This window comes from Nyctereutes procyonoides, unplaced genomic scaffold, assembly GCF_905146905.1.
Source record: "Nyctereutes procyonoides isolate TBG_1078 unplaced genomic scaffold, NYPRO_anot_genome, whole genome shotgun sequence".
NCBI lineage: Eukaryota > Metazoa > Chordata > Mammalia > Carnivora > Canidae > Nyctereutes > Nyctereutes procyonoides.
In genome coordinates this window covers 26,441,464-26,457,320 of record NW_026575030.1, presented here as the reverse complement: position 1 = coordinate 26,457,320, position 15,857 = coordinate 26,441,464, and the positions used below count along the sequence as shown (strand labels likewise).

At 39.4% G+C, this 15,857-nt stretch overlaps 1 protein-coding gene across 1 annotated transcript in view; it reads left to right on the top strand.

Annotated features, from left to right (window-relative positions):
* The window catches only part of POGLUT1 (protein O-glucosyltransferase 1), a 28,703-nt gene extending 13,227 nt beyond the window's left edge, over positions 1 to 15,476 (top strand). Inside the window, exons 6-11 of the mRNA XM_055315820.1 lie at positions 5,005 to 5,064; positions 6,952 to 7,051; positions 8,881 to 8,939; positions 9,958 to 10,125; positions 12,699 to 12,755; positions 13,235 to 15,476. Of these exons, the coding sequence (XP_055171795.1) occupies positions 5,005 to 5,064; positions 6,952 to 7,051; positions 8,881 to 8,939; positions 9,958 to 10,125; positions 12,699 to 12,755; positions 13,235 to 13,391 (601 nt within the window). The 3' untranslated portion in view covers positions 13,392 to 15,476. The remainder of the gene's footprint in view (positions 1 to 5,004; positions 5,065 to 6,951; positions 7,052 to 8,880; positions 8,940 to 9,957; positions 10,126 to 12,698; positions 12,756 to 13,234) is intronic.
* Positions 15,477 to 15,857: the final 381 nt, after the last annotated feature.

The following is a 15,857-nucleotide window of genomic DNA, read 5'->3' as shown; positions in this document are numbered from 1 at the left end:
GCTACATTTTACATTAATGATTCAATCAACATTGGTACCTAATTAGCATACTTCTAAAAAATACAGCCTTTATAGGTCTTCTCTCAGGTAGTGGGAAAGCAAAAATTTAATTCAGCTTTATTTCTACAAATATCTATCACCTGTACCACATATGGCTGGAGATTCAAAGGGGGCAAAAAGAATATCCCTTTCCTGAAGAAACATGTAGGGGTGCAGTCCTCAATGGCAGTTAGAGCTACTGGGTTAAAAAATGAGGCTATTATCCAGTAGATGTATTTTGAAATTTATTTTTTAAAATATTTTACTAATTTAAGAGAGAAGAAGAGAGAGAGAGCGCAAGCATGAGCTGAGGGAAGGAGCAGAGGGAGAGGCAGAAGCAGACTTCCCACTCAGCTGGAGCTCAGTGTGGGGTCTTGGTCCTAGGACCCTAAGATCATGACCTCAGCCAAAATCAGATGCTTAACCAACTGAACCACCCAGGAGCCCCAAAAATTACTTTTTAAGATACTTTGTTTTATACTTCATAGAACTAGAACTGGAAATTGTCCTTTTCAACTCTGGAAATGAAGGCCCAGAGAAATTGAGTGACTTGGTTAAGGTCAGGAACCAATCTAGGCCTAAAGTCCAGGTGTCCAAGTGCATTACTCTCTCCACACTACTAGTTAACCTCACCCATGCTCTCCAGTCATTGATACCATCATTTTCTATGTAGCTTTTGGTTTTAAACATTTGAAAGGGAAAAATCAAAAGGTCTTTAAACTGCCTTTCTTCAAGTTATTCTTGGCCTTAATTATCTAATCCTTTTTTTCCTTGCAAATACACTTTTCACACTTTTTCTTTTTATAGCTCTTTTTTGACCCGCTATCCATCTACTTTGTTGTTGTTGTATTTTTTTTTTTTTAAGATTTTACTATTCATGAGAGACACACAGAGAGAGGCAGAGACACAGGCAGAGGGAGAAGCAGGCTCCATGCAGGGAGCCCGACACGGGACTCAATCCCGGGACCCCAGGATCACGCCCTGGGCCAAAAGCAGCGCTAAACCACTGAGCCACCCAGGGATCCCTGTTGTTGTTTTAGAAGGAGCATGAGCTAGGTCGGCGGGAGGGGCAGAAGGTCAGGGAGAGAATCTTAAGCAAGTTTTGTGCTGAGCGCTGAGCCCAATGAGGATCTTAACCTCATGATCCTGAAATCATGGCCTGAGCCGAGTCAAGTGTTAAACACTCAACTGACTGAGCCACCTAGGTGCCCCCTATTCTGTCTCTTAAATCTTTAAAAAAAAGCTTTTTTTTTTTTTCTGATTATGAAACCTATACATGCTCATAAAAATATATGTTTAACATTGGCAACTTTCCCACCAACTTACTAATGTGTCTTAGAAATCTTTGCATATGGAAGATTATTTTTATCAGTTGCGTGATATTACTTTGTGTGGATAATAATTTACCTCATTATTTTCTGTGACAGACTTTTAGCTGCATATGTAATATATGAACCATTTCTTGTTTTCTGGACTATTTGAAAGTATGTTACACACCTGACCTGTACATCTTAAAATATTAGTGTGTATTTCCTAAAAGCAAGGATAGTCTCTTTTATAACCATGCTACAATGATCAAATTCAGGAAACAATATTGGTACAACATTTAATTATATTGATAATATCATATATGGCACATTCTACCTCCAGTACAGGATACAGTCATATGTGGCATTTAGTGGTCATGTCTGTTTAGTCTCCTGTGATCTGGAACAGCTCTTCAGTCTCTTTCTCTTTTATAACATTGACATTTTGAAGAATGTAGGCTGCTCATTATATAGAATGTTCTTCAGTTTGGTTTTGTCTGTTTCCTCATGATTAAATTCAGCTTATGTACCCGTGGTCTGAATACTTAAGTGATTTGCGTTCATCCATGCCTCTTTAGAGATGTTAATTTTGATCACCTGGTCATAGTGTTAACATTCCTCCACTGTGTAGTTACAGTTCTCTGCACCACCACCCCCATTCTGCCTTCTAAACTACTAAGCAATTTTTAGGGAGATAGATTATGTTTTAAAATCTAAGTTTAGGGATCCCTGGGTGGCGCAGCGGTTTGGCGCCTGCCTTTGGCCCAGGGCGCGATCATGGAGACCCGGGATCGAATCCCACGTCAGGCTCCCGGTGCATGGAGCCTGCTTCTCCCTCTGCCTATGTCTCTGCCTCTCTCTCTCTCTCTCTCTCTCTGTGTGACTATCATAAATAAATAAAAATTTAAAAAAAAAATCTAAGTTTATAAGAACATATTTTTCTTTTGATACCATCCCATCTTATTTTTCAGTTGAATTTATTTAATGGAGTGCCTGGGCAGCTCAGTAGGTTAAGTATATACCTTCAGCTCAGATCATGATCTCAGGGTCCTGGAATTGAGCTCCTTGCTCAGTGGGGAGTCTGTTTCTCCCTCTCCTCTGCCCCCTCCTCTGCTTGTGGTCTCTTTCTGTTTCTCAAATAAATAAAATCTTAAAAAGTATGATAACAGAATTACAATTTTATTGTTTAGAGCCCTCCATTCAGAAGCTCTAGCCATGTAATTTCATTTAATTTGAAACTTTAATAATCTGCTTGTTTATCTGCATTGAAACCTGCCTTCTATTTTTCTAATCTTTTGGGAGTTTGTCCCCACTGACTTATTTTTTACTCTGTAGAAGAATTCAGTGTTTCTGTTGATTTAAAGATTTTGGTCTTTACTGTCACAGGGTGGTGATAAAAGAGGTCTGAGTCAGCACCAGCATGTTACTTTTAGCACTTGCATAGGGAAAAAAGTCCTAACATAGGTCTTTTGAGGGGCAAGTAAGTAGATAGAAAGAATGAGGGAGAGGGAAAACAGAGATGGTACAAGTCTGTGAATATTAAATACAGCTTTCCCAGGGACCAAGGACATTGATACTCAAAATTGTAAATTTATACTTTTTTTATTAGGTAGTTTGGCAATATATATCAAAATATAAAATGTGTATATCTTTGACTCAGCCATTTCACTTCTAGAATTTATCCCGAAGAGTTAATTAGACAAGTATGTAAAGATGTGTACGTGAAGATGTTCATGACTGTGTTGTTTCTTAAAGCAGGAAGTTGGAAACTTTTTAAAAGCCAATGAATAAGTAATGAAGTAAATTATGACATGGCTACAAAATGCAATATTGTACATGAATGTGAAGTTCAGGTAGTATAAGGCTTAAAAACAGGTATTCTGGGCAAACTGCTTAGCCTCTCTGTAAACTCAACAGTAAAGTAGGGTTAATAAAACCCACTTAAAGAGGCTGTATCATATATATATGATCCCTGTTATATAGAGCAAGGTTTGACATTTTGGACTGGGACATTCTTTGTTGTACGGGGCTTGTCCTTGGTCTTAATGTCACTAAATGCCAGTAGCCATCCACCAGTAGTGACAATGAAAAATGTCTATAGTCATGGCCAAATGTCTTCTAGGAGAAAGGGGCAAAATCAACACCAGTTGAGAACCACAGACGTGTAGAGATGATTGGAAGGAAATTCTTCATGGAAACGTTAAATTGCTAAAAGTGGTTGTCTACAGATTGGGAAAGTTCCAGATGATTTTTTTTGTCTACTTTTACTTTATGCTTCTCCCTAGGATATATCATTCTTTATATTAAAAAAATTACAACCCCATAAAACAAAAATAAACTGGGGTTATGGTGTGTTTCTATTTTGGTCAAAGGGAGTGTAGGACACAATGACAAAGAGTTCTGGTCTTGGACTGGGGAGTCTGATAAAGATGATCCATGAAGAAAGAGTTCTAAGACAGGCCAGGAAAATGAACAGTGCTCTCAGCTGAGAGAAAATGAGTGATGGTCATCTGTACCTAAAAACTTTATTATATCCTAAGTCACTCCATTATGGTAAATAGTGTACCAATCTCTCATTAACTCCAGTTCAGCCCTTCCCCTCCTTTTTCAAAGGAAGACACTGTGCAACTTCTGTGCAGGGTTCCTACAAAGGAAGTTAAAAATGATGCATCTGTCAGCTAGCAGTTTCAGCAAGGAAAGCTGGTCATGGAAATGTATACTGAGACCTCAGTTTCAGGGATTTTGGTGGAGCACTTAGTACAGTCTCAAGAATATCAGGGTGCTTTGCAATAGCAGACAAATTTTTGGTGATACTGCCTGTGTATCCAAAACACGAAGTCAAAGAGTGATTTGTTTTCTTCCCCTTAAATCAATTTCTGATTTTTTTTTTTTTTGCAGTTCTCTTTGCCTGTTAAATTTATCAGTAGCAGCACTCTACTTATAAAGTAGAGAAGAAATCTTCATTGTATTGCATTTAACAGCTCTCAACATGTCATTTAGAGCTTGGGAAATTTTTTAAAAGATTTTATTTATTTATTTAGAGAGTGCACATGTGCATGCTTGTGCCTGAGCAGGGGGAGAGGGAGAGAATCTCAAGCAGACTCCCCGTTGAGCAAGGAGCCTGATGTGGGGCTCAGTCTCAGGATCCTGAGATCATGACCTGAGCTGAAATCAGGAGTCAGATGCTCAACTGACTGAGCTACACAAGTGCCCTGGGAACTTTTCTTTCAGTATTGTTAATTTATTAATGAAGCTATGGATTGTAGATTATTGGCTAGCATCTCCGGAGTGAAGTAACAACAAAAGGGAATATAATGTCTTTGAGGGCTTTTTCTTTGAGAGCCTGGGGCAGACTTATTTAAAAATGTAAAGCTCCGGACTAATCTTCAGAAATGGTTAAAACACAGGACACCTGGGTGGCTCGGTGGTTGAGCATCTGCCTTTGGCTCAAGGTGTGATCCTGGAGACTCAGGATCGAGTCCCACGTCAGGCTCTCTGCATGGAGCCTGCTTCTCCCTCTGCTTGTGTCTCTGCCTCTCTCTCTGTGTGTGTCTCATGAATAAACAAAGTCTTAAAAAAAAAAAAGAAAGAAATGGTTAAAACACATCCTCATATAGTTAAGAGAAAAATATAGAAACTAATTGAAATCTGTTTTTAGGTCAGCAGCACAGTGGCCATGGAAAAAGAAAAATTCTACAGCATATTTCCGAGGATCAAGGTGACTGTATTTTCTGATATTTTGTAAGATATTTGTAAGATATAAGTAATTTTGAGTGTGTGACAAACTAGTTCAAGGAGAAAGCTAGAAGAACTAAAGCAAATGTGGAATCATAGAATTTTAAACTAGAGAAGAACTCAGATTATTTGCCCAAATCACTTTTTTCTTTGTTTTTTTTTTTTTTTTTTTTTTTTTAAGAGAGCGAGAGCATGCGCATGTGAGCAGGGGAGGGGGTGCCGATGGAGAGAGAGAGAGAGAATCTTAAGGCTCCACACCCAGCACAGAGCCTGACTCAGGGCTTGATCTTAAAACCCTGAGATCATGTCCTGAGCTGAAATCGAAAGTGGGACACTTAACTGTTTGAGCCACCCAGGCACCCTTCACCCAAATCACTCTTAATTGAGCTGGAACTGAAAGAAGTAAAGTTCATTCATCTAGTCCTTCAACAGGTATTTACAGAGTGCCATGAGTGTATTAGGCATTGAGTATATGTTGAAGAGAACAACTGAGTTGTCCTCTTGCCTTAAAGATTGCAGTTTTCTGCAGGGAGCTTCTGACCTGGCCCTATGCTAGTCACTCTGCTAGTTAATGGCAGAGCAGGAACCATCACCAGATATCCTGATTGCCCTTCCTTCCTTCCTTTTCTTCCTTTTCTTTCTTTCTCTCTCTCTCTCTCTTTCTTAAAGATTTTATTAATTTATTTGAGAGAGAGTGAGTGAGAACAAGTGGAGGGAGGTGGGGAGGGCAGAGGGAGAAGGAGAAGCAGATTCTCCACTGACCAGGGAGCCTGATGCAGGGCTCAATTCCAGGACCCCAAGATCATAACCTGAGCTGAAGGCAGACCCTTACCTGGCACCTCTGACTGCCTTTTTCATGAGGCCATTTGGCTGCCAAATAGTGGTGGAGAGCAGAGACTGAGACTGCTGGAAACGGAAAGGGGAGAAAGGGAGGAAGAGGGAGAGGGAAATGTTGGGCAAGAACCCTCTCCATGTTGCTTAGACCCACATCCCATGTGCCAAGAACAGTACTTAGCATGCAGATACATGACTAAGATCTGCTGTACAGATGAACAAAACAGGGAGAAGGGTTTTATCATTTTCCTAGTCAGTCCTTGCACACCCTCTACTTGGGCAGTGAACTTGAGAATGTAGATGGGCCCAGCAGCCACTGTTTACTGGTCCTTATCAATGTCTCTGATTCTCAGATCTTGGGATCACAGCTTCTTAACCTGGGACCCATGTGTGGACTTGAAGAGTTCTAGGATTTCCTATAAAATATGTGGGGATATGGACACTTTTCTAGAGGTCCACAGGGGGTCCAGGGCCCTCAAATGTCAAGACCATCTGCTACTTGGACCATAACTAGGACTTTTTCTACATATAATCTTCAGGTTTTTAAGCCTTTTAGTTTTTTTTTTAATTTAAATATTATACTAGACTGTATAGAACACAGACAACAAATGTCGTGTAGCTATTTTGGTGAGGCATGGTGCTTACCTAGTCACACAGCTATGAGTGATTATAGAGGCTACATGGTGCTTACCTAGTCACACAGCTATGAGTGATTATAGAGGCTACATGAACCCTGCTAAAAGGGAACTCATTCCCTGGGATATGCCTGTAGTGCCCAGAACAACATAATCTTAAAGATTAGATGCAAGCAAAAAAGGGCCCAATACTCTCCGTCCCTGAAAGGTAAAGTAGGGAATAGCCAGGAACACCTATATGCTGCAGAGCCCAGTACACCCTTTCTCTGCTGTTAAAATAACCAATAAGTTATCTATGTGTACGGTCATTGCATTGATCCAATTACTGCTTACCTTTCAGAGATTGGGAACAGTATTATGGTGTAGGATACCTTGTTTTATATCACATGTTTCTTTTATAGGACAAGTCCAGAACGAGATCCTCTCATTCTTCTATCTCGGAAAAATCCAAAACTTGTTGATGCAGAATACACCAAAAACCAAGCCTGGAAATCTATGAAAGTAATCACCAATTGTCTGAATAGAATCATAGCAGGGAACATTCCTACTCAAAGAAATTGCCACCTGGGTAGAATTCCAGATTAGGTTCCCTCTCAGCAGTAGAGGAATGTAGAGAAAGTTCCACAAACTAGTATTAGGATATATGTAAATTATTATTTTTCAAATTCACGTTGCTCTTCTGGGCCATATTATGAGTAGTAGTTTTTAACCACTTTGAAGGTTTAAGCCAGAGGACACCAACTTTTTATGGAAAGGGCCAGATGGTAAATATTTTAGGCTTTGTGGATTGTATATGGTCTTGTTGTAGTTATTCATCTCTGCCGTCACAGGGTGACAGCAGCTGCAGAATATATATAAATGAATGAACCTGGATATATTCTAGTAAATCTTTTTCTACAGCACGGAAATTTGAATTTCATGTAATTTTCACATGTCATATTCTTCCTTAGGTATTTTCAAGGACTAGAAACATAAAATATTCTTAGCTTATAGGTTGTATACAGAAACAAGCAGTGGGCCACAGCATTTGGCCTCTGGGCTGTAATTTGCCAGCCCCTGGTTTAAACTATTAGTTCTCAACCCTGACTATACAATCTAATCCGAGAGCTTAAAAACATCAATCAAATGAATCAGAGTCTCTGGGGATGTCCAGGCATCTTCATTTGTTTAAAAATAGGGGTTTACATTTCAAAACTAATAAGGCACATGTAACTGAAATATTATAACTCAATGCCAGAACTAAGGTTTAGGTGAATAGGTAAAACCAGGTCAGAAGGAGGAATTGGGATTCAGAGAGGTGAACTGTAAGGTGAAGCCAGCAATGACTGGCTCCTTCAGGTTGGAGTTCATCTCTGTTCTCTTAACCTCTGTGACTTCCTGCTTTATTCAAAGAACTTTAAGTCTTAAATGTCCTCATTTGAAATTTCCATATACTATATGGGGATAATAAGGAAAAAAATTTTAAACTTGTGGGAAAACTAAGCATATCTGAGATGTATTATTTGATACTTTTAATCAAACAGGAGCAAATGAAATTTTAAGAAATTTTGTTAAAAAATAAAAATATGAAAAAATGTATCCATTCAGCACAGCCTCTACTGTGGGAAGCTGGGAAAGCAAGTAAGACTTGTTTCCCTCACTAAGACGTTTACCATCTGCCAGGGTAGCTGGAATATAGATGGAGGCTGGGGGGGGAGGGGCGGGTCTCAAACTCAAATGCCTCTGAGGGCCACAGGAGTGAGCAAGAGAGAGTGCTAGAGGACCAGTGATTGCTGCCAAGGGACTAGGAGTCCAGTTTACCAGATCTTCTTTTTTCTTTTTATGAGAAAAGTTGGAAATCTGGATTTTTGTAAGAAATATCTTACCATCTATGAGTGTTGGCAATGGTTTGAATTTTTATTTCTAAGTACTTTGCATCCCCAACAAAATCGTGTGTGCGTTACACCTCTAAGCCCACCAGCCACCCCCTAATGTCTTGTATGTATAACTTACGCAGAGTGAAACATGCTGTAAGTTAGGACCTCTAAGTACAGAGAAGGATCCATGTGGCTCTGAGAGCTTTAACCTCTAAAATCAGACAGGCCCTGAGTTAAAACCGTTGTTCCTCTACTTAGGCACACATGACCCTGAGCAAGGGCCCTCCAGCTTTTTAAGGCCATGACTCCTTCATCTATAAAATGAGATAATAATCTGAATTATTATCAGAATGTGTTTATCAGGGCACTGAGATGAGGTCATGTTGATGGAATGCTTAACAATGCTTGCTGCAGTGAGTGGTCTTCAATCAATACGACCACTCTCAATACTAATAACATTCTTTTTGCTTGAAGGATACCTTGGGGAAGCCAGCTGCTAAGGATGTCCATCTTGTGGATCACTGCAAATACAAGTAAGACTTCCAGGACTCCTGACTCTTGGTTTCCCTGTTGCATTTGGAGTAGCTTCACTTTGGGGGAGAACTTCAATACTAGGACCCAGGTGGGGTTTATCAAAGTCCTGTCCTTCATTTGGTTGTTTACCGAGACTATGCTATATGCACGAGGCTCTCACCTGAGTTCTGTGGGAACTGTAGGACAATGATAATAAAGGTCCCGGCCTCCATAGACCTTGCTGCTAGTAAGCAGAATGGTGGGACTCCCTCTCTCCAACACCCCATCCAGCCAAGAGGTGAAGTTAGATGAAGTATGTATCAAGTTAATAAGGGTTTACATTTCAAAACGAATAAGGCATATGTAACTGAAATATTATAATTCAATGTCAGGACTAAGGATTAGGTGAGCAGGTAAAACCAGGTTAGCAGGAGGAAGTGGGGGAATTCAGGTGAATGCTGATTACACTGCACAGTGGGAAGTATAGGGTAGAAACAACTCTAGCTGGAGATGGGGGTGCATGAGAAATGCTGAAAAGAAAATGTTCTAAGATAGCTTTTTTCCAGAGAGTATTTCTTTGAAGGTTGATGATGTGTATACCTGGTTCTCTTCTTCCAACTTGAGAAAAAGAGGGAACAGGGAACAGCGGAGGCTTTCAGTGGGGTACCTTATGGGAAAAACAAGGTTTTGGGGAGCCATGACTCATTAAAGAGATTAGGCCCAGGAAATCTTGTACAAAAGCCCTAAGATACTGTCTCCATCTGAGTCTTAACATGTCTATCTAGCACCCAGCTCATGGCCCTATCTGGGTCTGTCTGGAGAAAGAATTCTCCTTGCTCCCCTCACCCTGACATTACCTAAAACAGGCAATAGACCCTGGAAACCCGCAGGGACATGTGGATGTGTCCTAGAAAGCTGAAAATAGAAAGGGAGGGAGAGGAATCATAAAAAGAGAGAAGAGGAGGAGGGAACAAAAAGAAAAAAAGATATTTGTGGCAGACGTATAGTATCAAGTGTATTTTGCTCTTTCTTTCCCAGGTATCTATTTAATTTTCGAGGTGTAGCTGCAAGCTTCCGGTTCAAACACCTCTTCCTGTGTGGTTCACTTGTTTTCCATGTTGGTGATGAGTGGTTGGAATTCTTCTATCCACAACTGAAGCCATGGGTTCACTATATCCCAGTCAAAACAGATCTCTCCAATGTCCAGTGAGTAGCTCTCCCCCAAGCAGAGTGCCTAACTAATGATGCCCACAATCTGCCTCTCAGGCCCCTGCCATGTAGGACATTTACAACTGGTGACTTTTTCACTTGAAAGATTTTTTTTCTTACTTGGTTTGCATATATAGTGCCGCTATTCAACTAGGCTATACGTGAGATTTAATTTGAAAAAGTGCTCTAATGCTACTTTGAAATGTAACATTCAGACAGTATGCGGTGGAAAAGCTCTTATCTCTCAAAGACTAAAGATAGGGATGTTAGATGCTGTTATATTGTCAAAGAGACTTTCAGATACAATGTGAGAACTGACACCACTGAGACTAATTTTGTCACGTGATGGGAGGAGCTAAGAAGAGATAGGGCAAGGGGCCAGGAATGCGAGCCCCATGCCCTCTTCTGGGGGCAAGAGCAAGAGACAGAAGGGAAACTTCATCACTATTGATTTTTTTTATGTGTATCATTGAACATTTCTCTATTCTCTCAAGTATGTCCCAAATCTATAAACAGATTGCCTTTAGACTATGTATGAGCTTTTGTTATTGATATTGTTGTTGTTTTGGCCCTGTGAGGACTCTAATATCTTTGCTTTAAAAAAGAAATAATCCGGGGCACCTGCATGGCTCAGTGGTTGAGCGTCTGCCTTCAACTCAGGTCATGATCCCTGGGTCCTAGAATCAAGTCCTGCATCAGGCTCCCTGAAGGAAGCCTGCTTCTCTCTCTGCCTGTGTCTCTGCCTCCCTCTGTGTCTTTCATGAATAAATAAATAAAATCTTTAAAAATATAAAAAAGAAGGAATCCATTATCTACCTATCTAGAGATTAACCATAGATCTTGGTCTATAGTCTTTTTTTTTTTTTTCCAAATTTAGGGAACTGTTTCTATTTTTATTTTTAATTATTTAAATTTTGTTAGTTACCATACAGTGCAATATTGATTTCTGGAGTAGAATTCAGTGATTCAGCAGTTACATATAACACCCAGTGCCTATCACAAGACCCTCTTCAATACCCATCACCCATCTAGCCCATCCCCTACCCACTTCCCTCCATCAACTCTCAGTTTGTTCTCTGTCATTAAGTCTCACATATGGCTTGTTTCCCTCACTCCTTTTTTACTTTCCCCCTTCTGATATGTTCATCTGTTTTCTTTCTTAAATTCCACAAATGAGTGAGATCATATGGGTTTTTGTCTTTCTCTGACTGACTTATTTCACGTTAGCATAATACACTCTAGCTCCATCCACATAGTTCAAATGGCAAGATTTAATTCTTTTTGATGGCTGAATAATATTTCATTGTATGTACACAACACATCTTCTTTATCCATTTGTCATTTGATGGACATTTGGGCCCTCTCCATAGTTTGGCTATTGTTGATAATGCTGCTATTAACATTGGGTTGCATGTACCCCTTCAAATCTGTATTTTTGTATTCTTTGGGTAAGTATCTAGTAGTGCAATTGTTGGATTATAGGGTAGTTCTATTTTTAGCTTTTTTTTTTTTTTAAAGATTTTATTTATTTCTTCATGAGAGACACAGAGAGAGACAGAGACATATGCAGAGGGAGAAGCAGGCTTCCCACAGGGAGTCCAATGTGGCACTCGATCCCAGACCCCAGGATCATGCCCCAAGTCGAAGGCAGACACTCAGCTGCTGAGCCACTCAGGTGTCCCTATTTTTAGCTTTTTGAGGAACCCCCATACTGTTTTCTAGAGTGGCTGTACCAGTTTGCATTCCTATCAATAGTGCAAGAAGTTTCCCCTGTCTCCACATCCTCACCAACACCTGTTTTTTCTTGTGTTGTTATTTATCCATTCTTTCAAGTGTGAGATGGTATCTCATCATGGTTTTGATTTGGATTTCCTTGATGATGAGTGATGTTAAACATATTTGCATGTCTCTGTTAGCCATTTGGATTTCTTTGGAAAAGTGTCTGCTCATGTCTTCTGCCCATTTCTTAATTGGATTATTTGAGGGGGGGGGATGTTGAGTTTGGAGTTCTTTTGGATACTAACCCTTTATCAGATCATTTGCAAATATCTTTTCCCATTCTGTAAACTGCCTTTTAGTTTTGTTGATGGTTTCCTTTGCTGTGCAGAAGCTTTTTATCTTGATGACGACGTCCCAGTAGTTCATTTTTACTTTTGTTTCCCTTGCATCCAGCAATGTGTCTAATAAGTTGCTACCAAGGTCAAAGAGGTTGCTGCCTGTGTTCTCCTCTAGGATTTTCTGTCTCACATTTAGGTCTTTCCTCCATTTTGAATTTATTTTTGTGTATGGTGTAGGAAGTGGTCCAATTTCATTCTTTTGATGTGGTTGTTCAGTTTTCCCAATACCATTTGTTAAAGAGACTGTCTTTTTTCCATTGGATATTCTTTCCTGCTTTGTTGAGGATTAGTTGACCATATAGTTGTGGGTTCATTTCTGGGTTCTCTATTCTGCTCCATTGATCTACTTGTCTGTTTTTTTGCCATATATATATATATATATATATATATATATATAGTCTTTTTTTTTAGCTTGGTCTATATTTTAAAGTCTAATAATTATTTCAATTTTAGGGAGTTGTTGCATTTTGTAAAAGCAAATGATGATGTGGCTCAAGAAATTGCTGAAAGGTAAGTTCTGTTCATTTTTCCTTTTTTTATTTTACTTTAGCATCCCCAATTTGCACTCTAGCTGAAGGTATATGAATATTGTTATCATGGTGATAGGTAGATTACATCCTCACTACACAGAGATAATCAGAATTAAAGCTGTTCTGGAGGAAAACACACATTCTCATATGTCCCAAGCCCATTCTTTATAGAAATAGACTGAAATTTTTGAGGTAATTAAACAAGTACAGAATTTCTGAGCATTCACTCCTTATACATTTGTTTTTAAGAAAAAAGATATTAAGTTTATAAGTTTTATTGCTAAGTGCATGTATGTGGATAGGCTGGCTATAAGCTTGGCTCTGAGAATCAAAAGAATTCATATAAAGCATAAGAATTCTGTACAGTACTTAGTACAAAGTAAGCTATTACAATCACATGTAAGCTATTAGTATTATAAAATGCTGTGCTTTAAATGTTCTTGTTAATTTTGTCTCTAGGGGAAACCAGTTTATTAGGAACCACTTGCAGATGGAAGATGTCACCTGTTACTGGGAGAGCCTGTTGACAGAATATTCTAAATTCCTGTCCTATAATGTAACAAGAAGGAAAGGCTATGATCAGATTATTCCGAAAATTTTGAAAACTGAACTCTAGTAATCATCATCAGACCACAGTTCTCTCTGGCAGCAGCTCTCAGATAGCCTGTGGTGAGAAGCTTACCATGAATGTGGCACGATACCTTGAATACTTTTATCAAGCCAAATACCTGATTTTCCTTATCATGCTGCACCCAGAGCAACTCTCTAGAACGATCCAAAATGTGTATAATACAGACCTGAAGCAGCTCAAAGCTCTGGCTGAATAAGGACCAGAAATCATAAGATGTGGGTTTTGAACCCAGTTCTACTTTTTATTTTCTTAAGACCAATCACAGCTTGTGCCTCAGACCATCCATACATGTATGTCCATCACTGTGAAATTAACTGTGTCTATGGGATGGTACTTTGTCCCATTATTTGGAGCAGAAAATTGATCATTTGGAACTAGTACAACTCATCACCACAATTCTTTTTTTTTTTTTCATCACCACAATTCTGCAGTTATCCTAGGTTTTATCTCTGTCACTGTATTTTAATGTAGGAAGCCCTATAGGGTTTGTGAAAAATTCTTGGGGATCATTGCCTGAAAGGTCTAAGGAAGTAGTAGTTGTACATGCAGTGATGTGGCAGTTCTCTTTTGTAAAAGCATAAGCTTTTTGGTACTCAGGAGGTTTCTATAATGCCACATAGAAAGGGGCCAGTTGCATGAATAATTATTGCAACTGGATTTCAAGTTCCCCTTTTGTGCCTTCACACACTTGTTTTATGGTCTCTATTTAAAAACAAAAACAAAACCTCTTAATAAATTTAGGAAGTAGTCTTTACTCTTCAAAAGAACTGTGCATAAAACACCAACCAGTTCTTCCTTACTCCTTGCACACCCTTAATATTTTTCCTCTTTAAATTGGCAGTAGTCCATAGCTTCCAGAGTGTGTGGTGACCTCAAGGAGTCTTCACCTCTGAAATGTTACATTGGGAGCTTAGACATCCAGCTTGAGGATGGAGAAGATACTTCAGTGCAAATCCATGTTGGAGTACCTTCTTTCCACTTTCCATTTTTTGAAAAACACATTTGGATAGTAGCTTAATTGCTCAGGATGCTCCCCTAACACAGTCAAAAATAAAAAAAATATTAAATGAAAACCCATAGAGTCAGGGGACTCAGAATCAACTTCATTCCTTAGGCCCAACTTTCCCACACTGAAATCAACTCTTCTACTTTGCTTCTTAAGGAACCATTCAGTATTAGTTGGTTTCAAAATTAGTAAATGTGAGTGAGGTTCAGTCATATAAGATCAGGGATTTTATTCCATTAGTGAGAAATGTATTTGGTTTTTTAAACTTCGTTCCACAAAATTTTAAGGACAGTCATAGAGGAGTTGGATATCCTTGGTAAGATCATCGCATAGAATAAGGCAGACATTGAAAGTTAGATGTTTCTATGTATTAAAAATTCATGGGGACCATGTCTTCAGGTGCTAGAAGTCTAGCGATAAGCAATCTGGATTTCTGAGTTGTACTGTAGTTTTGCCTTGTCAGTATGAGGCCTCAGTAATGTTATCTTTCTCTCCGTGTTTTAATTTTCCTGTCACTAGACTAGAAACAATTTTCTGTCCTTTGGATTAGGAGCTGAAACTGCATTTCCCTGGGAATTTCCCATTTTGCTTCAAGTTCCAGCTCAGGTATCCCATCTCTGAACGTTTTCTTTCATTCCTCTATGCAGGTAGGAGCTATCATAAATAACTTTGCTCATGCCTGAGTTATATAACATCTCATTGCACCGCAAGTATTTGCCTATTTCTGGTACTGTTCTGTGGGCTTCTTGACATGTGGGAATCATGTTTTACTCATCTTGATGTCTCTATTATCCAGTACAGTGCCTCGCACAGAGTAGATACAAAGAATTATTGGGAGAATGGGTGGGTAGATGGATGGGTGGATGGGTGGATGGGTGGTTGGATGGATGGATGGATGGATGGAGGCAGTTGACTTAACTAGATCCTATTTACAGATAGCCTAGCCTAGCCGTTAGCTCCTAAGGGGGACTGGACAAGACTCTAAGAGTTGGATCAATGCAGATTCTTACCTGCTCTTTGAATAGTCAATAAGGCTATCTTTGTATTAAATTCAGGAAATGTTATTCGGATTTTCTACTTATGTGTTTACCTCAGTGTAGGTGGTATGAGGATGGTGTGTAACTATGAAAAATGTATGTTTTTGAAAATAATTTTTATCCCTGTAACTTTTGAAGGTTGTTGTTTGTTGTTAACACTGGCTAGGTCCTGCGGTGCCTGAGTGACTCAGTCATCTGAGCATCTGATTCTTGGTTTCAGCTCAGGTCACCACCTCAGGGTCATGATCATCGAGCTCTGCACTCAGTGTCGAGTCTGCTTGAGATTCTCTGCCTGTCCCTCTCCCTTCCCCCCCCCCAAGTAAGTAAATAAATAAATAAAATCTTTAAAAACAAAAAAACACTAGCTAGGTCCCACACTTACCTTTCCTCCTTAGAGCACTAAAGGTC